We start from the raw sequence: 22,235 nt of genomic DNA on the forward strand, positions 1-22,235 counted from the left end.
TGTGGCAAAAGCATGATGTATCTTCGCAGTATTTAATGACGGAAGCAATAATTGCTTTGATGTAATCCAATGCGTCTCGATACCACCCGAACTAGTTTCTGATCTTTTTATACGTCTTCTGATTGCCTAAGCTCTATGCTTGCTTGTAATGTGAATTCGATTCTGCTTCGCTGTGCACATCTTCCAGTACTGATTCAGCCACGCTCGCGCCTTCGTCGTAATCGCAAAAGTAACGATTAAAACAGGCAGCGCCGTAACCCAGAAGATCCACCCTTTCGTCTTCCCAGGCAAGAACTTGTCGTCCATGGAGAAGATTGCTGCAATAGTCGAAAGCGGTATGAACAGCATCGTCAGGTTGGTAATGTGAGCAAGATTGGAAGCATTCTGGTTGGCAGCTTGTGCTTCTTGCATGGTGGTGAACTGCATGTAGGACTGCAAGAACGCATCTGCAATGCCGATGATCTTGCCGCAGTGGTCTTGTACCGAAAGCCACCCGTCTCGCTCCCATTGCAGTTCGTCAGAACTACCGGGGCGGTATAAGCCCAAAGCTTCAAGGTTTTCCTTCAGTTCGATGAGCAAAATGCCCATAACAAACTTTACGTCGACAATGAAACCAAAGACCTCGTGCTGCCAGTTGCCCAATACTCCTTGGTCAAAATTCCGAAGATAGTACCATCGATTGACATGTGACTTTGCTGCAAGGGGATCTGTCTGCAGTCGTAGCAGAGTTAGGATTCGCCTTCGGACATACGAAAGAGACGAGCAAATCGCGAGTTTGCGAGCGGTGTCGGTGCATGTACGTGGACCAATCGTTCCGGATGGCGTGTTTTGCTGGATTGCGACTATGTCGTCAAACATAGAAGTATACTGTGGGCGCTGCTCTCCTTCATCCCAGTCGTCCGGGTTCGACGGTAATATTGTGAAGTCATGGAAGTCGGGATCCAGTGAATGCAATCGGGAGTACGCGTAATCTTCCGAACAGTAGTCAACTTCAAGCATGACATTCTCCGAGAGAGATTTGACCAATTCACCAACTGGTGGATCTACTATAAGAACCGCTACCCAGAGAGGTCAGTGGCGTCGAACAGAGCTGAGGGTTGAATCTTACAATCCCATGAACCATCTTCCCTGGCACCAGATGTCCAGAACGACAAAGCATGGTAGCTCTTAGGCTGGTCGATGATCGGCCCTTTTGGGTCATAGCATTGTATATGACGGTCGATGTTGAAGTCGCATTTAAAAGTATGTCCATGAATCGCGGGATCAGCATCAATGCGAATCGGTTGTGTAGAAGGATACCTTATGACGAAATTGTTTTCGGAGTAGCGACGGAAAGGTTTGCGGTGATTGAATGAAGGAGCTGCGGGATCAGCCCAGTGGGCGCCGAAAACACTTGGAGGAATGCGTAGGTGTGAGCCGAGAACTTGAACGTAATTCACAGGCAGATCTTCAAGTATGAATAGTCTTCGCCAAGGATGCGTCGGTTTCGCATCAGCGGTCTCATCAAGATAGCATTGCAGCTCTCGGGAACTCTTGAACATTCTCGGCGGCATTGACACCTCGTCCAAATACTCGATGACTGCCACTCTGCCCATCTCACGTTGGTACAGGGATTGCGCGTGTAAGTTCTGAACAAAATCCGGAAATAGCCAATATAGCTGCGAGCTCAACAATGCGAGGTAGGCCTCGCAAGCACCATGTTGAAGCAATGTCGCTGGCCTACCGTTCCGAGCAAGGGATGGGATCTGAAAGTCGTGCATGATTTTGAACGAGGAAAACAGTCGCAAGATCGATCATGTTGCCCGTCGTTGATAATGATCATACCGCCCCATGCTTGTACGTCAGCCCCGGGCGGAGATCCAGGTATGTTGAGTGGTTAGAGTAAGCTTATTAGACAATAGGAAAGCGTGGTTGGCTTTACCCGGTGATATTGCTGCGAAAAGTGTGCCAGGGCAGCCCCTAGCACTGGTGATGCATGGATTTCATCCACCCTTGAATGGGAGAGCGCGACCCTCACAGCCACTCCAAGGAGATTGACGAAAGAGCTCATTCCCCATGTTTGCTCACACTTCCAATGGCCATATTAGCCAGCCTGCGATGTTTAGTTTTAAACACCACTCCCCTCCAGAGCTGTGGCAGATGTGAAAAAATGAGAGCATCTTGTATGCAGCGTATAACCGGTCTATATCCGCGACTTCTCCGCGTGTGCAAGATACGATGTAATCGTCGTCCCCCTAACGCCGAGCCATGCAATCGTCAATCGTATCATGCAACCTTTTACTGTGTCGCACACTGAGGGCCCTCTGCCTCCTCATCATCGTCTTCCCACTCGGCGCCTCCAGCACGTGGGTCACCGCTACCAGCGCCGTACTCTTCCATGTCAGCATCCCACTCAACGTCTACTTCCTCCTCTTCTTCATGCTTCTCCTCGCTCTTTTCGTCCTTGGGTAGTGCGTCACGGAGCTTCTGTACTGCGGCGTCGTTCTTCAACCATCCATCCTCTGGGAACTCAACATCAACAACTAGGTAGAGATCACCCCTCGCGTCGCTGCGCTTCATGGGCATACCCTCTCCTTCGATCTTGAGGATCTGTCCTGGTCGCAAGACGTTGCCGTTTGGTTGTTGCACGTTGAGCTTAAGACCACGTCCATCGAGATGAGTGATGACCACGCGGTTGAAGCCTGTTAGTGCCTCCACTAAGCTAACCTTCAACTCGGCCCTCAGATCAGCGCCTGCGCGTTCGAAGACATCATGTGGCGTCTCGGTGAGCGTGAAGATGATATCGCCTGGCTCCTGGTCGGGTAGTTGATCTGCCTCTCCTGCAAGTACAATGCGCTCGCCTTGTCGTGCACCGCGGGGAATGTAGAGTTCGAGCACGTTCTTGGTCTCGACGACCTTCTTGCCCTTGCACTTCTTACAACGTTGCTTCTCTGGGATGACTTGGCCAGAGCCTTGACAGTTACCGCAAGGAACAGTTTCCTGGGTGACGAGGCCAGGACCGACCTGGCGGAGGACTTGCTTAGCACCTTGGAAAGTCAGTATAGTCGTCAAGTGCAAGGTGAGAAATTGACATACCCCGCCCACCACAGGAAGCACAAGAATTTGCCTTTGCGCCCTTCTTTCCACCGCTGCCTTCGCACAGGTTACAGATGATGTTCTTTGTGTTTGAGAACTTTGTCGTCTTGCCCTTGTACAGCTCTTCCAAGCTGACCTCGTACTCCTGCTCTACTGAGCGTCCCTTCCGTGGCACGTTTCGTCCACCGGGCATGCCGCCCATGCCACCCATACCTGGCATTCCGCCGAATCCGCCCATGCCGCCGAACATCTGCGCAAAGATGTCGTCGATGTCGGGGCCCTCGCCGCCCATGCCGCCCTTGGAGGGGTCAAAGGCGGACATGCCGTGGGTATCATACAGATGTCGCTTGTCATCGTCGGAGAGGATTTCGTAGGCTTGTTTCGCGGCCTTGAAGCGCACCTCGGCTTCTGCACGGTCTTCTTCTGCGACCTTGTCGGGGTGATGTGCTAACGCGGCCTATTGTTTGTCAGTATGAGGCGTGGATGCACTGCTGTTGTCTGCGGACCTTGTGGTATGCTTTCTTGATCTCGATCTTGCTCGCGCCCTTCTCGATCTCGAGGACCTCTGTTTTGGTCAGTGCGGTTCGTAGTCTCTAGACTTGTGTATCTACCGTAAAGATCGATTTCCTCATCCACTGGCATGGCGTTAGCAGAGAGTGGTGATGTCGTCGATTGGGAATACCTACTTTTGGGCTACTTTGGGGTGTGAGTCGGAAAGTGAGGAACAAGACACACTCTTAGAAGTATGTACAAGAAATAAGGCGGGCGCAACGAAGTAAAATGCGTCCTGTCCAGTGGGAGTGAAGGCAACAAACTTTCTCCAGATTTGTCGATCACTTGCAATGCGGGCCAAATTCCTGAGGAGCGGCCCCCACTAACGTCGGGCGAATCCCTGCACGTCATTTTCAACCGCGAACTCGAACCCTTTGCGTCGCATCAACACCCAAATGTCGTTTTCACTACTTGTCCGCCCACAATTATCCACCTACACATGCCGGTCATGTCTCGTCCGCCTTTCGCGATCCTCGCACCGCTCAATCACCTCTAAAGGAAATCCTCAGCTCGCTAAAGAAGGAAAGGACAAGGCTAATACTGCCGTACCAACATCTCCCGCACGGACGCGTTTTGCGCCTTCGCCGACAGGCTACCTACATCTTGGATCACTGCGGACGGCGCTGTTCAATTACCTCCTCGCGAAACGAACGGGTGGCCAATTTCTGCTACGGATAGAAAACACAGACCAAAAGCGCACGATACCAGACGCCGAACAACGACTCTTCGACGACTTACGATGGGCGGGACTGCAATGGGATGAAGGGCCAGAGGTCGGGGGTCCGTATGGGCCGTACAAACAGTCAGAGCGGAGTGCGATATACAGAGAATACGCGCACAAACTTCTGGAATCAGGACATGCATACCGCTGCTTCTGTTCTTCCGAGCGCTTGAACGCCTTGGCCGAACACAGACACAAGCTGGGCATCGCAACGGACTACGACCGCACATGCGCCCCACCCGCTATATCCAAAGAAGAGAGTGACGACAGAGCATCCAAGGGGGAATCGCACACCGTACGCCTCAGGGTACCAGATCAATACCCGACATACAAGGACCTCATCTATGGCACCTTCCGACCCCTCAAGAGACGCGGCCATGTCACCGAATCTGCCTACGAAGACCCCATCTTGTTGAAATCTGACGGCCTCCCTACATACCACCTCGCGAACGTGGTAGACGACCACCTCATGAAGATCACTCACGTAATACGAGGAAGCGAATGGATGCCCAGCACCCCGAAGCACATCGCCATGTACCAAGCATTCGGCTGGACACCTCCCGAATTTGCCCACGTCGGCCTCCTCGTCGACGAGAACAGCAACAAGCTCAGCAAGCGAAACTTCGACACCGACATCACTGCATTCAAGGAGATGGAAATCTTCCCTGAGACCCTAACAAACTTCGCTGCGTTGCTAGGATGGAGCCACAAGGAAAAGAGCGATGTCATGGACCTGAAGACATTGATCGAGAAATTCAGTTTGAAGTTCACAAAGGGCAACACCACAGTGACATTCGGTAAAATGCAATTCCTCCAGCGCAAACATGCCCTGCAACGTGCTTCTGTCGGCGGACCCAAACTCGAAGAACTGGTTCGCAACGTCTCCAGACTCCTCACTTCAGAAGACAGTCCCTATCAAGACTGGCAGTCCATCATTGGCACGCCCTTCCCCGAATCCTACATCCGCTCCATCATCCTTGCCGACGCAGAAAACTACACAAACGCAAACGAGTTTCTGTACCGCAACTCCTTCTTTTTCACACCCATCCGTCCGTTCGACAAGCAACCGCCCATGTCAACTACATCCGACATACCCATGCGCGCGCAAATGTTGGCAGACATTGAAGAGGAAGATTGGAATAAGGAAAATCTGATGCAGAAGGTGCACAAGATCATTGACGGTAGAACAGAAGGCAAGAAGGGAAGCAAGGATGTGTATCACTACTTGAGGAAGACGATTACTGGGCAGGAGCAGGGGATGCGGTTGTATGACATTTTCACAATTCTTGGGAGGACTGAGACGCTCAAACGGTTGGGGTTGCTGATCAATAATTAGTGTGATGTATGATAGTATGTGCAAGGCAGACAGATGAATGTAACAATAGCATAGAGAGTATAGATCACGAACATACAGATCAATTTTGTTCGATTCATTTCGTGTGGTATCCCATCCCATGATCTATCCGATGTACGCCCTACACACCCTGAACGCCATACCATGCTATCCACGATACTTCATCGTACACCTAGGAAGTCTCCATCTCGACCTCCTGACTCTTGACCTCCTGTCCGTTCGCAAGGTTGAAGACCTTATCTTTGACGTTTGCAGCCAGCAGGCCCATATCTTCTTCACGCGCAATCTTGCTCCCAGCCGCACCCAGCTTGGTCAACTGGTTCTTACTCTCGCTGTTCGTCGCGTAACCTGCTCCGCCTTTGAAGCGCTTGCTGCTGTTGTTCTCTTGCTGCATTTTACGGGCGAGGTCTGAAATCTGTTTGGTGCCGTAATCGCGGTTGGAGATGAGAGGAGAGGATGACAGCGTTTGTACCCAGTACTTGTTCCACAGCGCTTCTAGTAGCTTAGCATCGAGTGAAGACTTGTAGTGCGAGACTTCGAGGGGGTAGTAGTGGTTGGCGTGTGCGCCAAAGTCCTCAATCTTGCCGAGCGGAATGGTTTCGAAGCCGTCGCTCTCAGCGCCACTTGTGTTTTTGGAGCCGCCACCTGCCTTGGCCTGATTCTCGACGTACTCTGTTGAATAGGTACGGAAGGCACCGATCTCGACTTTGCCCGCAGAGACAGTTCGGTCGGGATCGATGACGATGGCGCAGAAGGGGTCTTGGAACTGTTGTTGAGTCTTCTGTGTGTTGACGTCGATGCCCGAGAGCCAGCAGCCGTAGCCAGGATGTGAGTGGTACCAGCCGACGGCGTTCTCCATCTGTCCCTGTTCTCGTGCGCGCTGTAGAAACTCTACCATGTACTCGTTTGCCTCGTCTTGTGCATTGACTCGTGTCTCTGTACCCTCGACTGGTAACCGGAATGCGTCGGTCACGACGAATGTGTGTGCTTCAATCTTGCCTAGCATCAGGCCCATGACTTCGATTGAGCCGCCGGATCGCGCGTGCATGACCATCTTGAGGAGGGCGATGGCCGAAATGCGGACAGACGTGAAGTAGTTGGGGTCGGTTCGCCATGGATGCGCGTTGTTGATGGCTTTCTGCTCCGAGGAGGAATAATTGTAGAGGGCGTCCTTCTGGGGATCTACAAGCTTGACGGAGTTCTCCAGCTCTGGGATGTTTATTAGCATGCAACGGCAAGCGGGGTATCATGGTATTGTGATGGATGGGACATGGGTTAAACGAGGGATCAGACTTACCCCACGTCTTCAAAGCGGTCCCCATGATTGAAGACGGTGTCGAGATTGTTTGGGTGAGTTTGATGCTGTTTGGTGGGGAGGCAAGGCGGGAGCTGTATGCTTATTGCGGGGAGCTCTAGCGCCAAGACATACAAGGCATCAGCGAGCAAGCCGGCAGTCCTAGGAAAGTGAAGTCGAGTGTAATTCAAGACACTGCAAATACAGCCATGTTATGATTTACTGTCAACAGCCTAAAACACAGCGAGATCAAAAAGTTTGTCTTGTCTCTACTTCTTCCTCCGTGACTGGTCTTCCCACCCTGACCTTTCATTCATCTTCCGTGCCTCTTCCTCCATCTTCTTGACCCACCTCTTAGTCAACTCTTCATTCTCTTTGCGCAATTTCTCCTTCTCCTGCTCCGCCATGTTCAGCTGTAGGTTCAGCGCAACCATTTCGTCGTGTACCTCCTCCACAAGCCTCCCCTTGCCCTTGAGCTCCTCCGTTCTATCCTTGCTTCGCCTCTCCAGTTGTGTCCGGACCTTTTCGAGCTGTTCTATGCGCTGCTTTTGTTGCGTGTCTGAGGCCTTGAGGGTGCTCAGCTCGGCAGTAAGGGCGCTCAGTTGACTTTCTAGATCACCCCGCGTGCGCTGAGTGACGGCTAATTCGGAGCGAAGTTGCGCGATAGCAGATGGCGAGGAGACATCGGTCGTTGCTGGTCCTTTGCCCTTTGATGCGCTGGCCGCGGGGGCTGACTCTTCCGCGGAGGGTGTCTGGTTCGCAAACTGTGCCGTGTTATCGGCGAGCTTGGTATCTAGACATCTGAGCATGATTCCGTGACATCGCGCACTCCACTCTGCAACTTACAGGCGTTCACGTACTCCTCATGCGCCTTCTCCCTTGCGTCACGCGCATCGAGTGCAGACAAATATTCCGCCAGGGGATCACTCATGGCGGCAGGTAGGGTCGCGAGAGATCAAGGGAGATACGAGCCGTCTCTATCGCTATCATGGTGGTGTGCTACGTGGGAGTAGGCTGAAGGTGGGCACCATGGACGATTGCGGGTGCGGAGGTCGTCACTGCTCCGATTCGACTCTACCCCTGCTAGCGCCGACAGGAAAGTTCCATCTCCAGCTATCCCACGTCACTACTCAAACTTCTTCACTTCCGTTCACTCGTTTCCCACAACTTACACACAATCGTCCAGCATGCCGCCTACGCACCACATCTCCGGTACCTCTCGTGCCCTCTACCGTGTCTTCATCGCTCCGAATCTGCGCAACACGACATCAATCCCACTCCTCTACGCCCCAGCTTTTGCGCCAACTTCGTCTCCGAACTCTCTCTCCTCGTCCACGCCCAGTCTCACGAGCCGAACAACAACCCGCGGGATAAAATACACAAAAGATACCCGCCGCCATGCCATCTCAGACTACTACGTCATCGACAAAGCCATCGAAGCTGACTTTATAAACCTCGTCGACGAAGAGGGTGCCATTCACAAGAACGTCCCTCTGCAGGAGGCGCTGTCAAGCATAAACAAAGTCACCCATCACGTTGTACAAATGGTACCTGGGAAGTACGATCAAGATGGCTTCCTAGATCCAGAGAGCTTGCCGACATGCCGCGTTATTTCCAAAATTAACCTACGCGCCCAACACCAAAAGAAACTGGACACAATGCGACGGCAAGCCAAGGGACTGAGTGCGGGGTCAGGACTTTCTTCAAAAACGTTGGAGTTGAATTGGGCAATTGCGCCGGGGGATCTGAAGCATAGACTGGCTGCCATGAAGAAGTTCCTGAAGGAAGGGCGCAAAGTGGAGGTTATGCTTGGGCCGAAGAAGGCTGGTAGGAAAGCGACGCTGGAAGAGGCGGATGCGGTAATGAAGGCCATTGACGAAGCGGTGGAAGAGTGCAAGGGTTCGCGAGAGACTAAGCGCGAGGGACAGGTTGGAGGTATCCTGAAGGTTACATACGAGGGTAAGAAGATTGAGAAGGAGAACAAGTCGAAAGATGCAGAGGCGTGAGGATGGTCCAACGTGATCTGGATGAACGAACCTTCAGAAAAAGTACCGCAGGTGCACGAGCAAAATGCCGAGCCGCGGACAGCTCAACTCAATACGAAAGAAGCGAAGATGGGGAAGGAAGAAGGAACGTGAATAGTTCCCTTGCATGTAGCATACTGTACAACATACAATATCACACGTGGTGTAACGATTCATGAACATCTATAGATACATTGTATAATATCACATATCAAAAACTTCATAACTTCTTCACTTCCTTGGCCGGCTCAGCCTTTGTCTCAACTCCAGTCGCAACATCCACCTCCTGCACGTCCTCACCCTCGATCGTCTCGCGTTCGGCCATGTCAGCCGCTATTTCCGCACTCTTGGCCTGGAGCTTCTCCTCACAAAGCCTAACCTCTTCCCTCGTCTTCTGCTGGCCAGCGAAGTGGCCCTTGAGAGTGGCAACGACATTCTTCTGCTTGGCGAATTCGAGCCTAGACTCCAAAAGTAGTAGTTCTGCATTGTCGACATTGGTCCTTTCGCCGCTAGCCAATTCCAACTGTTCTTCAGCTCTCGCTTCATACCCAGTCAAACGCAAAGCTTCAGAGCGGTGCTCGTGAATTTGCGCTGCGAGTAACGCCGCCTCATACTCTACTTCTGCCTTCCGTACTTGAAGCTCCCCCAACTCGACCATAATCTCTTCAGATTCCAGTCTGTTGGTGTTCAAAGCTCTGCCAGCAAGGTCATGTTTCGTGTTGATCTGGTAATTTATAGTCTGGATGCGAGGCCACTCGTCACTCTCTGGGGAGATGAGATAGTCGTTGAAAGAACGGCCGGTCTTCTCGGCGAATTGCAGTTCCTTGGCTTCGGAAAGGAGGTTGTAGGCGGATATCGTGAGTTCGGAACGTTTGGGTCCTTGAGGCAGAGATTCAGCGTAGGCGTAGCGCGTACCTGCCACATTTTCGTAGACTCCAGCGCGCATGACATCTTTCTCTTTAGGGTCGGAGAGGGAGAGTTCGCGGAATTCTTCCCAGCCGATGGTCGATTCGAGCTCGGTGGGTGGCGATGATCGGACAAGGCTCTTGTGCCAGGGCGTGATGGCCTTGTGTGTGATATCCTCCTCATGAGCAAGGAGGATGTTGTGCAATGCGTCACGCTCGATGATGACGCGCGACAGTTCGAGGAGGTTTTTGACGTCGACTTCCTCCCATGTGAGCGTTTGTTCACCACGATCCATCTCTACCAACGCCTGCTCCAATAACGGTCGCTCTTCCAACGTGACCATCAAACTCCTGCCCCTACCGTGTAGCTTTTCGTGGTACTTGAGGATATCACTCAGTAACTTTGTTGACGGGCTTTCAATCTCCATCGCGTTGTCCACAATGATCAGTTCGCCCTTCCTGAACCGGTACGAGAGTGCTGTCCGCCATGCGAGGTCGTAAACCTTCTTAGGCAGTTCAGTCGCGAAGTCGCGGGGCTTGGGGCCATGAGCGACACCTCCACCTTTCAGCATGGGCGACTTCTTGTCTCCCAGACGAGCGCGACCGGTTCCCTTCTGCGGCCGAATCTTTCTTGCTGAACCTCGTACTTCATATCTTGTCTTTGTCGAAGCAGTACCCAACCGGGTACTATCTCCTTCGTAGATGACAGCGCGGTGTAGTATGTCTCGTCGGGTGGGCAGGTATAGGTGATTTGCAGGGTATTGTTCGAATCGGAGCGGTTCCAGAGAAGGGAATTGGTGGATAGTCGCGAGGACTGTCTGCTGCTCAAAAGGCTTAACAGGTACATATCCGGAGTCATGGGCTTTGGCATTTATCGACGATAGCGTGGCCTTGGAGGGGGCAGATGTGGTTATTGAGCGGCTGGTGGGCGTGCATAGAGATTTCTTAACGACGTTAGCATGTCGCATAGAATGACGGCGAAACAACATACGGCGCAGCGCGTACACAGCGCATTCGGCCGTATCGACAGACTTCTCAATTGATGTGTGACGCCACGCATGGGCGCGGATATCCTCGTGGAAGCCATGCCGGTCGGGGTGGTTCAACTGTTGAAGTCGTCGGAGTTGGAGGCGGAGGTCTACGAAAAGCGCTAACGTGAGGATCACCACATTTTCCAGCGGGCACCATCGTTCTTGAACACCGTCCAAGCCATCAACACCATGGCCTCCACGCCAACACTGCGCCAATTCAACGCATGTCTACGATGCGTGCGACAATTGCCAGCCGCCAATGGCACCCGTCGCCTCCTCTCCACCTCGGCCGTAGCTCGTGAAGAGGTGCAGACACAACCCACGAATGCGACACCACCACCACCGCCCTCGAACTCACCGGAAGGCGCTGCCCAGAAGGCTGGCTCTCAAGAAACCCCAGAATACATGCAGAAATGGGGTACTCTAGACCCTCAGATGGTTGAGAACAAGAAGCAGGAACGCCGACTATTGCGGAGAGAACATGTCCAACCCGTTGGATCCCGTCGTCGCCGTGCTGTCCTTCGTCGATCGACCATGCAGAAGGCTGATGAGGTTCCCTTCGAACAGTTGCCATACCAATGTTTCCAGGAGGCGAGAAAGGTCTTGTTGGAAGACAGGCAGGAAAAGATCAAGGAAATCGAGACCCAGCAGTTGCGGATAAAGAACCTGATGGCCCAAGATCCAAGCACCAGTGGAGGTCCGGCAGCCAAGGAGCATCGATTGCGGAGTATGAAGCAGCACCTTCAAGAGCTGATTATCCTGGCCGACATCAACGACCCGGTTGTGAAGCGGAAGTTTGAGGACGGACTGGGTAGGTCGTGTCAATTTAGATGCTACCAACTTGACTGACTTGTGAAGGTAACATGAACAAGCCCATCTACCGCCATCTTGCCGAAAAGAAGTGGCGCCAGTTCAAGCGCCGTGTGCTGGAACAACGTATCACACAACTTGCTATCGTTCCCGACCTTCTCCCCTCCCTGAATTTGGTAGCAGACATTGACCTCGGTTTCGCACGAAAGCCGGTGGCGCCCGGAGACTTCGTGGATTCTGCTATCAGTGAGAAAATGCCTCGTCTCAACGTTCAGACCTTCACCCCTGGTGAGAAGCTGGTTACTGTGGTCGTAGTAGACGCAGATGTGCCAGTCACAGAAAAGGACGGCTTCACTTACCGATGCCACCTCATCGCCTCCAACATATCAATCTCGCCAAGCAACACTTCGATACCTCTTCAGCGCATCGCTCAAGAAGATCAGAAAATTGAAGATCCCAGTGCCAAGAAGATTGCGCTACCCTGGGTTGCCCCCTGGGCTCACAAGGGTGCGCCATACCACCGCCTAGGAATTTTTGTCTTTGAGCAAAACGAAGGCAAGGCGCTCGATGTCACCAAGTTCAACAAGACTCAGCGTATGGGGTTCAATCTCCGTAGCTTTGCTGATTCGAACAAGCTGAGCGCAATCACAGCTACGCTGTTCAGGACAAAATGGGACGAGAGCATGGCTGGTGTCATGGAGCGCGCAGGTCTGAAGGACCAGATTGCTGTAGAATTCAAGAGGAAGAGGGTCGAGCCGCTGCCTTACAAGAGGCGAACGGAGCGCATGCGCTGAGGGCACAAGAGACGCATATAGTGGATGTATTAGTCATGTAAGCCATATGTACAATACAAGATGAACACAGCTGCAGCTTCGATCTGTCGTGCTTGGACTCTGCGAGCGTCGCACGGCCGAGTGTAGCAGAGGTAATATACCACAGCAACGAAAGCGACTGCATTCAGCTCGAGACGAACGGCATGGACTTTCACTGTGGTTGCTTCAATATCATCCAGCACCGAAGACAGTGACAGAGAGATTGTTCGGAGTGACATTCGTTCTTTCCATTCGCAGTCGCGGGGGTTGTCTCCTTCCTGCCCTCCTCATCTCACCTCTCAAGGTCGTCACTTCTATTTTCCGTCGATCTGCCTCATCATCCTATCCTTACCTTTCTTTCCTATGTCATAGCAACCACCGTGTACAATTTTCTTGTCAACTCTCCTGCAGTAGGACACTGCCATCTGTTTGACTTCCTTTCAGCATCACCATCGTCATGAAGCAGAACGCGCTCTCGCGCCCGCCCTTCCTTCCGTCTGAGAAACAGATGGCACTTGCTCTTGCCATTGTTCGGACCAAACCAGCCGGGATGCAAGTACGAGGTATAGTCAAACCTTCGAAAAAACTCCACACTTTCTGATATTGTTAGACTACGTTCTACAGCTACGTGCCCAGACTAAGCCCGGTCTCGACCCTAGAGAGCGAGAAAATCCTACATGCTATGTTGACGAAGTCGCCTACTGGAAAAATCGATGTCAAAAGGCCGAGGATGAATGTGAGAAACTTCGAGGTGTCAACATTAAGCTTGAAAGATCGAACCACTTATTGTCGAGCCTGTCCGGTCCCGTCTTGGATATTGATGCAGCTGCCTACACCACCAAGCGCAAAGCACCATCAGCGTCACCCACGAGACCCAAGCCGTCGAGACAAGCACAAAAGCAATCACCAACGGCTGCTGCTCAAGAAACCATCGATAATGACTTGGATTTCTTGGAAGTGCTCGGCAGGGATGGTTCCAAACTCATGGAAGCTTTATACACTACGCACTCATTGTGCCGGTCCGACAAGCCTGACACTGATGTTCTCTGCATCAATCTTGTACAAATCGCTTCAGGCATTGGCAAGATCATACTCATTGTCGCTCAGAACCACGAGCTGCTCTCTCGTCACGGGCGGAGAAGCGCTGAAGCCATGTCATTCGATAAGGACAAATCTGACTTCGCTGTTGCCCTCTCTGTCTGTGCTAGAGCCTTCATGTCGTTACTTGTTGGTACAAATAAGCTCGTGGAGTGCAAAGCCGATGTACGACTTGATAGTCTGGTCGTCTGTGAGGTAGCAGGGATGTTCAAGGCCGCGTTGCAATCGATCGAGATATCAGCTCGACGTACAGCGGAGACTTCCTTGTCGCCACCCTCTTCACCAAATAAGACGAAGACGAAAGCGCCGCCTCCGGTCGTGAGAGAGTCCGCTCCGGCTAGAGCAGTTGCTCACTTGTTAATCAGCTTTCTCGGATTCCTCGAGAAAACCGATCCTGTGCATCAAAAGATCTTTGATGGCTTCGTCTTCATCCTGTTCGAACGCGTGGGAAAGAGGTTGTATTATTTTACATTCGGACAGCATCGCAGTACTTCTATCGAAGGCAACATCTTGCCACCGCCCGAGCCGAGAGATGCTGCTGAGACGACAAGACGGGATAGCGACGCCCTAGCCACCCGTCTTGAAGTGAAGGCACTCGTATTGATCCTTGAACGAGCAATGGGTTTAGCTCCAAACCACATGAATCCCCAGAACGCTCGCCCTAGCTCGGCATCTAACCGACCCGCCCGTACAATGAGCACCAAAACTCCTGTGACGAGCACCAGGGCGCGCTTGAGCCCTCTGGCAAGAGACCGCTTGCAACGGACACTTGTTGCGTGCATGTATGGGAACAACACTAATGATGAGTTCCTGGATGTTCTCACAAAGCCTGTTCCAGCTATGCGACTCGGTTCCATGCAAAACGTAGCCAAAGTCGACGACAAAGATGTGCAGACATGGTACAAGGAGGAGGTTTGGCGACTCGTAGGGTGGGATATCCTGGCAAGGGAGGGCGCGTGGTGAAACAAAGGAATTGATTACGACGAATTCGAAAAGGATTAAACTAGGTTAAGATATAGGGAAGTCCGCCAAGTCTAGTTGCTGGCTTCCTGCGCCAACTGGAACTGACTGACAAACCTCCGCTCTACCGCCGACCTTTTCGCGCTTTCTAGTTCATCCGTATCTGCCTTCGCTTCATCCTTCGTTCCCCATCCCCCTCCACCAGGTGTGTCGATCACAAAGCAATCGCCCTTCTGTACAGCAAAATCCTTACGTCCACCCAACCTACACCACCTCCCACCGACTTTCTTGACGATGTAGTTCACTCCACTACTTCCGTCCTCCCCACCCAACATACCATAAGGTCTAGTAACCCGCCTTTCACTGACGATACTCGCATTCATATCGCGGTAAAACTCGTACACCCTCCGGATACCATTCCCACCACTCCAACGCCCTTTGCCACCCGACCCATCCCGTATACTAAACTCGCGAAGAAGCACAGGATACCTCTTCTCCAGTAGTTCTGGGTCTGTGATACGCGTGTTCGTCATATGAATATGTACTCCGGAAGTTCCGTGCCAGCCAGGTCCCGCGCCACTACCTCCGCATATCGTTTCTCCGAAGCCGAAACCGGAGTTTGGAATAGGGTTGCCAGTGTCATCATTGTCACCGTTTATGCCAAAGGAGAAGACGTTGCAGTCACCTTGGCTTGCGGCACATGCTTCGAAGGCGCGGATCACGACGTCTGTTACGCGTTGGGATGTGATAGGATTTCCAGCGCATACTGCGGCATATGGTGAGGGGTTGAGGATACTTCCTTCTGGAATTGTGAACGTGAGAGGGCGGAGGCAGCCTTCGTTGAGCGGAATGTCTTGATTGATGAGGCAACGGAGCACGTAGAGTGTTGCAGATCTGGCAATTGCTTGTGGAGCGTTGAAACTGTGGTAGCCTTCTTCGCCTGTTCCAGTGAAATCGAAGTGGGCAGACCCGTCGTCTGGGTTGATGGTTATGGCGAGTTTTATGGGGGTGCCGTCATCCATGTAGTCGAGTGCGGTGAGGATCTTACCGCCAGTTTCATGATAAGTACGCTTCATGAATTCCCGCACACACGACTCGGCGTTCGAGGTGATGGCATGCATGTTGAGGTGTACAATGGCGAGACCTCTTTCAGCGATGAGATCGGCTACCAGTGCGGCACCCTTGGCGTTGGCTGATACCTGTGCTTTGAGGTCGTTGATATTATCGGCTAGCTTACGTGTTCCTGAGCATCCTGCATACTGTGCTGGATCATGGAGTAGCACTCTTGTAACTAGCTCTTCGTCGAAGACTCCATCGCGAACAAGATACTCTGAGACTATCATAGCGCCTTCTTCGTGTAGCTCAACGCTACCAGCTGGCATTGAGCCTGGGAGTATTCCACCAATTTCTTGATGATGACCTCTCGAAGCTGTGTAGAATATGATAGTCTCACCCGCATGGTCGAAGACAGGTGTTACGCAAGTGATATCAGGAAGGTGCGTGCCGCCGGAGATTGGGTGGTTAGCGACGATAACGTCACCTGGTCGAAGTTGGCCCAAGTACTTCTTGTGCTGGTACATGACCGCCTGCTCCATTGAGCCAAGATGTACTGGCACATGTGGAGCATTAGCTACAAGGCGGCCCCCAGGACTGAAAAGTGCACAGCTGAAGTCAAGGCGTTCCTTGATGTTGACCGAAACGCTTGTCTTTTGAAGTGCGAGGCCCATCTGTTCAGCGATACTCATGAAACGGTGAGCCATGACAGAGAGTTCCACAGGATCAACAGTTCGTGGTGCAACTACCTCAGTGCTGGTCAATGAAGTTGTACGTTCGAGCTCAATCATTACGTGGCGCTCTAGAATAGTTGCCTTTGAGCGCGGGGCGACGACGATGGTTTGTGTGTTGTCCAGAATGATAGCAGGTCCATCTACAACATCACCCTTGGCCAGCTTTGTCAAGTGGTACAAAGGGGAGGTAGTCCAGCGATTTTCGAAGAAGACAGGAACGTGATCCGAAATCTTCTTAGTAGACACTGGGGACGGGGAACATCCAGTGAGTTGTTCTTCCAAGACGAACTCAGGCTCGACTGATGGGCTCCGAGCTGTGGCTCGCACTCGTACATTCTCAACGAGGATGTCTCGTCCAGGCATAACGAAAGAAAATTGACGTTTGTGCTCTGCTACGAAAGCTTCGTCCCACGATCCCTGATCAGGGCGCGAGACCATGAAGGTGGTGTCAGAACCTTCGTAGCGAAGGTTCAGGAAGTGCTCGAAGCCGATTGTTTGGCCAGAGAATCCGTCGTTGGCCAACTGCTCAGCTGCGTTCTTCTCGAGTGACGACAGCCTTTCGTCAAGTTCATCAAGAGAGGATTGGAGTAGTGCTGAGCATGGTTCTTGAACATCACGAACGACATCTGCCAACGCCATACCGTACGCCGATAAGACGGATGAATAGCGATGAACCAAGATGCGGTCGATTCCTAGGTTAGCTGCAATAGCACAGGCAGCCTGTCCACCCGCACCGCCAAAGACTGCAAGATCATGATCGGATGTCCGGTGGCCCTTGGCTTCAGTGAGCGAACGAATGGGCCGGCACATCGTCTCGTTCGCAACTTCCAAGAAGCCGAGAGCAAGTTCTTCAACGGTCTTCGTTTTCCCAGTGGTCTGAGACAGATCGCGGTTGACGGTAACAAGTAGCTCTTCAAAGGCTCTCTTGGCGCCTTCATAGTCTAGCGGCTCGTTCTCGTGCTTGCCAAAGATCTTCGGGAAATACTCGACTTGTAGACGTCCCAGCACAAGATTCGCATCTGTAACTGTCAAGGGTCCACCTTTACGATATGCCGCTGGTCCGGGATGTGCGCTCGCTGATTCGGGGCCTGCCAGAAAGAGGCCGTTACGATAGGAAAGAATACTTCCGCCGCCTGAGAATGTTAATGGCAACTCGCGGTCGAGTATCAGGGATATCACATACCAGCAGCTACAGTATCAATTTCAAGTTGTGGTGATTGGATTGTCACACCCGCTGTGATCGACTCGAACGTGTGCTCCAAAGTCCCCGCATACCGGGAAACATCAGTGCTAGTTCCGCCCACTGTGTCAGTGTTAACATGTATTTCGCGTTTGAAGAATCCCATAGACTTACTGTCAAAACCTATTACCGGCTTTTTCCGTTTGGTGTCGAAGCACGTCTTGCTAAAGCCAACAACACCCCCAGCCGGACCGGATAGGATGGCTTTGAGACCGCTGAAATGTTGCCATCCCACTAGACCGCCGTCACTCTGCATAAACTCGCAACGAGCACCACGAGAGTCTTCGAGACCGCCTATGAATCCTTCACGAAAGCCATCGATGTAACTACGCGTCAAAGGCGTGAGGTATGCATCTGCTGTTGCCGAATAGCCTCTCGATATCGCTCTAATCATAGGAAAGATTTGTGACGATACAGATATCTGTGTGAAGCCAATCTCTTTGGCAATGTCGGCAACTTGAAGCTCGTGGTTTGGGAAAGTGTAGCTATTGATAAGCGTTATAGCTAAAGACCGCACGCCTTTGTCGAACAAACTTTGTAGACCCTCACGGGCGTGGTTGCGATCTATGATGATGTTAGCGCGAACATTGCGTCTGGATGTAGGACTAACCAAGTGGTCGCAACACGCGAATAGCTTCCCCACCAACACCCTTCTCCAGATCATGAGAGTCGCGCTTTGGGTCTCTAAGCGTTGATTTGTCTTCGGTCGAATCGTGAAGTGTAACGCGCTCGTCGATCTCCAGCACATCATCGAAGAGAGTCTCTGGCCTCCTAATGTTAAGATCAAACAATTTTGGTCTTGTTTGATCACCTATGCGGAGCAAATCTCTGAAACCCTTGGTAACGACCAGCGCGCACTTCGTGGAATTTCGTTCCAACAAGGCATTCGTAGCCACTGTCGTTCCCATCTTTATCGACTCAATGTCACTCGTGTCGATCTTCTCGCCGCGTGGTATCGATACGCCTGTAGCCTGTTCGAGTATTCTGCGGATGCCCTCGGTAGGCGCGTCAGAATAGTTCGTCGGATCATTGCTCAGAAGTTTGACTAGTATATCTGGTTCCCCCGGAACAATGCCCAGGCAGTCGGTGAAAGTACCACCACGATCAATGGCAATGCGAATGCCTGCACCTTGTAGCGGCTGCTCAACGAATGGCATCTTTGGTGGGAGATTCGTGGAGAAAAGCGGCCAGGAAACAGCTAATGGTGAGTTTGAGTAATGAGCAACCTCTGCTTCCTTCGATGGATTCGAGGACTCGAGTGAGTTGCGACGGTGTCAGTGTCGAGAGAACAGGGCTTGAAGATATCAAGCAGCGGCCGCTTGATTAGCCGCCACTTGTTGCGTGCCATTGGCGGCAGCTATGCCAAAGCCGCAGGCCATATCGCTCCGAACCCATCGCATGGCGGGCTCGCGATGCCTATCGCGTCACGTTGAGGGTGGAGTAGATTGGGATGCCGACACAGGACGCGGATGACGCGCCATTGCCGATCCCTTCCAAAGTGACACGCTAGGCATGACTAGCGCGGCATGAATGAACCCCTCACACTGACACCCGACACTCCTTTCTATCGGACCTCAGAGTCCGATAGAACGACAGGGATCCAATATACGTTCTCCACGCCATGCTAACCATTTGCGTGCTCACGGGCATGGCCTCGCGACGCGCGTGCCGAAGGCGCAGAGTGAATTGGATACCATTCATAGCCGCTCTGATATAGTTTGGCTGTGAGGATCATGGTCATCGTTGCATCCGAAACTATCTACCATGACGGGAAGCATCAACCTACAGTTGGGGTGGCCATCGCCGACTCTGTTCCCTTCAGCTCAACTGCTCGATGGCGCGACCGACGTACTCAATTCGAAAGCCAAGACTGCAGCTTCACTGATTTATGGACCAGACGCTGGCTACGAACCACTTCGACGTAGTATCGCGAAATGGCTGACTCCCACATATGGACGGGGTTCGGTGATCTCGTTGGATCGCATCTGCGTTACTAATGGGGCGTCGGGAAACCTGGACAACATTCTTGCGCGCTTCACCGAGCCCGGATACACCCAAAACATATGGATGGTCGAGCCGTGCTACTTTCTAGCCTGCCCAATTTTTATGGATAATGGATTCCAAGGGATGATGAGGGGCGTACCCGAAGACGATGAAGGGTTAGACCTAGAGTTTCTACGACGAAGTCTTGAAGAAGCAAGTGCATCGCCAACTTCAAATTTACCAACACGAAAGACAGGCGACAGATACAAGAAGCTTTACCGACATGTCATCTACTGCGTCCCAACCTTCTCGAACCCGAGCGCGAAAACCATGTCACTACGGCGAAGACAGGACCTCATACGCCTAGCACGAAAATACGACGCCCTGGTTGTTACCGACGATGTGTATGACATCTTACGCTGGCCAACAGACAAACAAAGCAATCTCGAAGACCTCGGTTACGTACCTCCACGGCTTGTTGATATTGATCGCGTCCTAGAAGGAGGGCCTAAAGACGAGTGGGGGAATGCTGTGAGCAACGGTTCGTTCTCGAAGATTATAGCGCCGGGCGTCAGAGTTGGTTGGGCCGAAGCAACACCCGCGTTCACATTGGCACTATCGCAAGTAGGTGCTACGAAATCTGGTGGCTGTCCTGCACACCTTTCCGCGTCGTTCGTACACGAAATGTTGGAGTCAGGGCTGTTGCAAAAGCATCTCGAGACGAATGTCATTCCGACTTTTCGAGCTCGCTATCACGCTATGCTAGAGGCGATAGACGCTCATTTGACCCCACTCGGAATCACCGTCTCTACTGGAAAACCCTATACCGAAATCTTGGGTCAAACGAATGGCGTTGGAGATGATCACAATGGGCATTCCACTCAGGCTGGTGGATATTTCATTTGGCTGTTGTTGCCGGAAAGCTTCATTGGCAAGGGTGCAGCTCTGGCTGCCAAAGCTCTGGAGCAGTGGGATCTGAAATTCGCATACGGTGATATGATGCAAGTGCAGGGTGAGCCTGAATCCGCTGTCCGAGCTGCAAAGGGCTATGGGAATGGTATTCGTCTATCATGGGCATGGCATACAGAGGCGGAGATCGTTGAAGGTGTCAAAAGACTAGGTGCGTTGATTGAGGGGGCCGACTAGGAACTTCAACCGTTAGACATGTAGTTGATACACATCGAAACGTTTACTATCTACATGTTTACTCTCGAGATGGTGGTGTAAGCAAGCCCCCGTTAACAGTATGTGATTGACCATCCTTCCTAATGCTGCCCTCAAGGAAGAACTTGAGGACCATACTAGCTGCCATCACAGAATCGTCGTCTGCATCAATATCATCAAGTGTCTCTTCCAAGACTTTTGGTTGCCAGCCCGGGAAGAAATATTTGACCGTCTCACTATTGATGAAACGATCAAACTCGAAGTGGCCTTGAAATGTAAGGACACGACCTGGTTCGTATACTCCCTGTACCGCGCAATGCTGAGTATTTCCCACCGTCATCCAGGACTGTGGCAGGGCCTCCATATCTGGCACAACTACGTGGTCATGGTGTACAAACTGCAATCTCATTTTCTCCAAGCCACCCGCTTCAACGCCTTTGTCGTTCCCAAAGAATCTGCCCCGGAACTGTTGATGTAGTGTGATCTCCTTAACTCCTAGCTCCCAGCCTTTTGGATCTTTCTCTACCTTGACGCCATAGTCTTTCAGCAAAGCTTGACATACTAGCTGATGACCAAAACAGCTCCCAAATATCTTCAAACTCGGTTCGTTTTCATACACTTCCTTCACCCATCGTTCGAGTTTGCGTATCCAGGGCAAATCATCATATGCAGAGTTCGCTGAGCCAGAAATGATGATGGCATCGAATTCTGTTATCGAAGCTGGGTATTCGTTTACCACGACATTGAAATCGGTAGACATAATGCGGACGATATTTTCCGATGGATGTCGCGATGATTCGGTATTGTTGGCGGCGGAAGAGAGGAGATCGTGGAAGACACGTCCGTAGGTGGGGGCACGTTTGCCAGCCACCACCGGCACCGGTGCGTCGGCGTTCAGCATGCAAATGCGAAGAACTTGTGCCATGATTTTACCCAGCGAGTATATGGATTTCAAGTCGTCTGTCTAGTGTCAAGTAAGTCTTTCGATACTGATTCATCTATCTTGCTCTATGTCACTTTCGATATATGGGTCTAAATTCGGCCGTGCACGTGACAGCCGCCGATAAGCGGTTGACGTTTCTCGCGATTTGCCACGTCTTTCCACCACGGTCTACTTATTTAGTCTATCTTGACCAAACACAACGCTGTCTCAATTCTGGTCGCCTGGATACCTCTGTCGCCTGGATACGCGATGGTCGCGCTATTGTGCGAACGGGAAACAATCGGACATTGCGCGCCGATGTAGTCACGGTATCAGTATGCCCGGCACTTCACAGACCATCACCTTGCCGCATGCGTACTTCATGGCATATCTATGTCGTCTACCCATACAGATGCCAGCTCTCGGGATTTGAGGGCCTCGGAGCTAGCACTATTGAGGCATAGTGGGATGGCCTGGTAGTCCACGCTCGGCCGTGACCCACT

The 22,235-nt window shown here is 52.0% G+C and overlaps 12 protein-coding genes across 12 annotated transcripts; 5 read left to right on the top strand and 7 right to left on the bottom strand.

Annotated features, from left to right (window-relative positions):
* Positions 1-126: 126 nt before the first annotated feature.
* CC77DRAFT_1059646 (hypothetical protein) lies at positions 127-1,760 on the bottom strand (the record flags this gene model as incomplete). The annotated part of the gene is made up of 2 exons (XM_018528263.1): positions 127-1,058; positions 1,109-1,760. The coding sequence occupies 2 exons, from the start codon at positions 1,758-1,760 to the stop codon at positions 127-129; spliced, it is 1,584 nt and encodes a 527-aa protein (XP_018388188.1).
* A 258-nt stretch (positions 1,761-2,018) lies between these two features.
* Positions 2,019-3,946, bottom strand: CC77DRAFT_746348 (hypothetical protein). The gene is made up of 5 exons (XM_018533050.1): positions 3,762-3,946; positions 3,687-3,710; positions 3,582-3,640; positions 3,076-3,532; positions 2,019-3,026 (listed from the first exon to the last, which is right to left on the bottom strand). Coding segments are annotated over exons 1-5 (1,290 nt in total). The 5' UTR covers positions 3,763-3,946; the 3' UTR covers positions 2,019-2,277.
* Positions 3,947-4,010: 64 nt separating this feature from the next.
* CC77DRAFT_1018746 (glutamyl-tRNA synthetase) lies at positions 4,011-5,763 on the top strand. Its single transcript, XM_018524684.1, has one exon. It carries the CDS (start codon positions 4,023-4,025, stop codon positions 5,682-5,684), a length of 1,662 nt encoding a protein of 553 aa, XP_018388190.1. The 5' UTR covers positions 4,011-4,022; the 3' UTR covers positions 5,685-5,763.
* On the bottom strand, positions 5,754-7,155 carry CC77DRAFT_746480 (Mov34-domain-containing protein). The gene is made up of 2 exons (XM_018533055.1): positions 7,000-7,155; positions 5,754-6,911 (listed from the first exon to the last, which is right to left on the bottom strand). The coding sequence occupies exons 1-2, from the start codon at positions 7,022-7,024 to the stop codon at positions 5,875-5,877; spliced, it is 1,062 nt and encodes a 353-aa protein (XP_018388191.1). The 5' UTR covers positions 7,025-7,155; the 3' UTR covers positions 5,754-5,874.
* Positions 7,145-8,055, bottom strand: CC77DRAFT_746632 (autophagy protein 16). The gene is made up of 2 exons (XM_018533056.1): positions 7,843-8,055; positions 7,145-7,789 (listed from the first exon to the last, which is right to left on the bottom strand). The coding sequence occupies exons 1-2, from the start codon at positions 7,925-7,927 to the stop codon at positions 7,266-7,268; spliced, it is 609 nt and encodes a 202-aa protein (XP_018388192.1). The 5' UTR covers positions 7,928-8,055; the 3' UTR covers positions 7,145-7,265.
* CC77DRAFT_746425 (hypothetical protein) lies at positions 7,758-9,121 on the top strand. The gene has a single exon (XM_018533052.1). It carries the CDS (start codon positions 8,184-8,186, stop codon positions 9,000-9,002), a length of 819 nt encoding a protein of 272 aa, XP_018388193.1. The 5' UTR covers positions 7,758-8,183; the 3' UTR covers positions 9,003-9,121.
* Positions 8,967-11,053, bottom strand: CC77DRAFT_1018749 (ribosomal protein L4). The gene is made up of 2 exons (XM_018524685.1): positions 10,917-11,053; positions 8,967-10,869 (listed from the first exon to the last, which is right to left on the bottom strand). Exons 1-2 carry the CDS (start codon positions 11,010-11,012, stop codon positions 9,241-9,243), a joined length of 1,725 nt encoding a protein of 574 aa, XP_018388194.1. The 5' UTR covers positions 11,013-11,053; the 3' UTR covers positions 8,967-9,240.
* Positions 11,054-11,110: 57 nt separating this feature from the next.
* Positions 11,111-12,868, top strand: CC77DRAFT_1018750 (PEBP-like protein). The gene is made up of 2 exons (XM_018524686.1): positions 11,111-11,767; positions 11,815-12,868. The coding sequence occupies exons 1-2, from the start codon at positions 11,146-11,148 to the stop codon at positions 12,558-12,560; spliced, it is 1,368 nt and encodes a 455-aa protein (XP_018388195.1). The 5' UTR covers positions 11,111-11,145; the 3' UTR covers positions 12,561-12,868.
* A 58-nt stretch (positions 12,869-12,926) lies between these two features.
* CC77DRAFT_746756 (hypothetical protein) lies at positions 12,927-14,675 on the top strand. Its single transcript, XM_018533058.1, has 2 exons — positions 12,927-13,141; positions 13,189-14,675. The coding sequence occupies exons 1-2, from the start codon at positions 13,036-13,038 to the stop codon at positions 14,637-14,639; spliced, it is 1,557 nt and encodes a 518-aa protein (XP_018388196.1). The 5' UTR covers positions 12,927-13,035; the 3' UTR covers positions 14,640-14,675.
* CC77DRAFT_746433 (hypothetical protein) lies at positions 14,675-19,123 on the bottom strand. The gene is made up of 4 exons (XM_018533054.1): positions 18,274-19,123; positions 17,778-18,227; positions 17,607-17,726; positions 14,675-17,556 (listed from the first exon to the last, which is right to left on the bottom strand). Exons 1-4 carry the CDS (start codon positions 18,818-18,820, stop codon positions 14,711-14,713), a joined length of 3,963 nt encoding a protein of 1,320 aa, XP_018388197.1. The 5' UTR covers positions 18,821-19,123; the 3' UTR covers positions 14,675-14,710.
* CC77DRAFT_746432 (putative aminotransferase) lies at positions 19,124-20,821 on the top strand. Its single transcript, XM_018533053.1, has one exon. It carries the CDS (start codon positions 19,428-19,430, stop codon positions 20,790-20,792), a length of 1,365 nt encoding a protein of 454 aa, XP_018388198.1. The 5' UTR covers positions 19,124-19,427; the 3' UTR covers positions 20,793-20,821.
* On the bottom strand, positions 20,738-21,798 carry CC77DRAFT_746820 (class I glutamine amidotransferase-like protein). The gene has a single exon (XM_018533059.1). The coding sequence runs from the start codon at positions 21,733-21,735 to the stop codon at positions 20,851-20,853; it is 885 nt and encodes a 294-aa protein (XP_018388199.1). The 5' UTR covers positions 21,736-21,798; the 3' UTR covers positions 20,738-20,850.
* Positions 21,799-22,235: the final 437 nt, after the last annotated feature.

The sequence above is a fragment of the Alternaria alternata genome (genome assembly GCF_001642055.1).
Source record: "Alternaria alternata strain SRC1lrK2f unplaced genomic scaffold CC77scaffold_6, whole genome shotgun sequence".
NCBI classification, from domain to species: domain Eukaryota; kingdom Fungi; phylum Ascomycota; class Dothideomycetes; order Pleosporales; family Pleosporaceae; genus Alternaria; species Alternaria alternata.

What these genes read in the sequence shown, in the direction of transcription:
- CC77DRAFT_746348 (XM_018533050.1), bottom strand. An exon ending in TGAGGAAATCGATCTTTACG is followed by an intron (nt 3,641 to 3,686) that starts GTAGATACACAA and finishes TGACCAAAACAG; the next exon opens with AGGTCCTCGAGATCGAGAAG. An exon ending in TCAAGAAAGCATACCACAAG is followed by an intron (nt 3,533 to 3,581) that starts GTCCGCAGACAA and finishes GACAAACAATAG; the next exon opens with GCCGCGTTAGCACATCACCC.
- CC77DRAFT_1018746 (XM_018524684.1), top strand. Translation starts at nt 4,023, where the DNA reads ATGTCGTTTTCACTACTTGTCCGCCCACAATTATCCACCTACACATGC.
- CC77DRAFT_746480 (XM_018533055.1), bottom strand. Translation starts at nt 7,024, where the DNA reads ATGGGGACCGCTTTGAAGACGTGGG. An exon ending in GACCGCTTTGAAGACGTGGG is followed by an intron (nt 6,912 to 6,999) that starts GTAAGTCTGATC and finishes TAAACATCCCAG; the next exon opens with AGCTGGAGAACTCCGTCAAG.
- CC77DRAFT_746632 (XM_018533056.1), bottom strand. Translation starts at nt 7,927, where the DNA reads ATGAGTGATCCCCTGGCGGAATATTTGTCTGCACTCGATGCGCGTGAC. An exon ending in TGAGGAGTACGTGAACGCCT is followed by an intron (nt 7,790 to 7,842) that starts GTAAGTTGCAGA and finishes TCAGATGTCTAG; the next exon opens with ATACCAAGCTCGCCGATAAC.
- CC77DRAFT_746425 (XM_018533052.1), top strand. Translation starts at nt 8,184, where the DNA reads ATGCCGCCTACGCACCACATCTCCGGTACCTCTCGTGCCCTCTACCGT.
- CC77DRAFT_1018749 (XM_018524685.1), bottom strand. Translation starts at nt 11,012, where the DNA reads ATGGCTTCCACGAGGATATCCGCGCCCATGCGTGGCGTCACACATCAA. An exon ending in CGCTGTGTACGCGCTGCGCC is followed by an intron (nt 10,870 to 10,916) that starts GTATGTTGTTTC and finishes AACGTCGTTAAG; the next exon opens with AAATCTCTATGCACGCCCAC.
- CC77DRAFT_1018750 (XM_018524686.1), top strand. Translation starts at nt 11,146, where the DNA reads ATGGCCTCCACGCCAACACTGCGCCAATTCAACGCATGTCTACGATGC. An exon ending in GAAGTTTGAGGACGGACTGG is followed by an intron (nt 11,768 to 11,814) that starts GTAGGTCGTGTC and finishes TGACTTGTGAAG; the next exon opens with GTAACATGAACAAGCCCATC.
- CC77DRAFT_746756 (XM_018533058.1), top strand. Translation starts at nt 13,036, where the DNA reads ATGAAGCAGAACGCGCTCTCGCGCCCGCCCTTCCTTCCGTCTGAGAAA. An exon ending in AGCCGGGATGCAAGTACGAG is followed by an intron (nt 13,142 to 13,188) that starts GTATAGTCAAAC and finishes TGATATTGTTAG; the next exon opens with ACTACGTTCTACAGCTACGT.
- CC77DRAFT_746433 (XM_018533054.1), bottom strand. Translation starts at nt 18,820, where the DNA reads ATGCCATTCGTTGAGCAGCCGCTACAAGGTGCAGGCATTCGCATTGCC. An exon ending in TCGCGTGTTGCGACCACTTG is followed by an intron (nt 18,228 to 18,273) that starts GTTAGTCCTACA and finishes ACATCATCATAG; the next exon opens with ATCGCAACCACGCCCGTGAG. An exon ending in GCCGGTAATAGGTTTTGACA is followed by an intron (nt 17,727 to 17,777) that starts GTAAGTCTATGG and finishes ACACTGACACAG; the next exon opens with TGGGCGGAACTAGCACTGAT.
- CC77DRAFT_746432 (XM_018533053.1), top strand. Translation starts at nt 19,428, where the DNA reads ATGACGGGAAGCATCAACCTACAGTTGGGGTGGCCATCGCCGACTCTG.
- CC77DRAFT_746820 (XM_018533059.1), bottom strand. Translation starts at nt 21,735, where the DNA reads ATGGCACAAGTTCTTCGCATTTGCATGCTGAACGCCGACGCACCGGTG.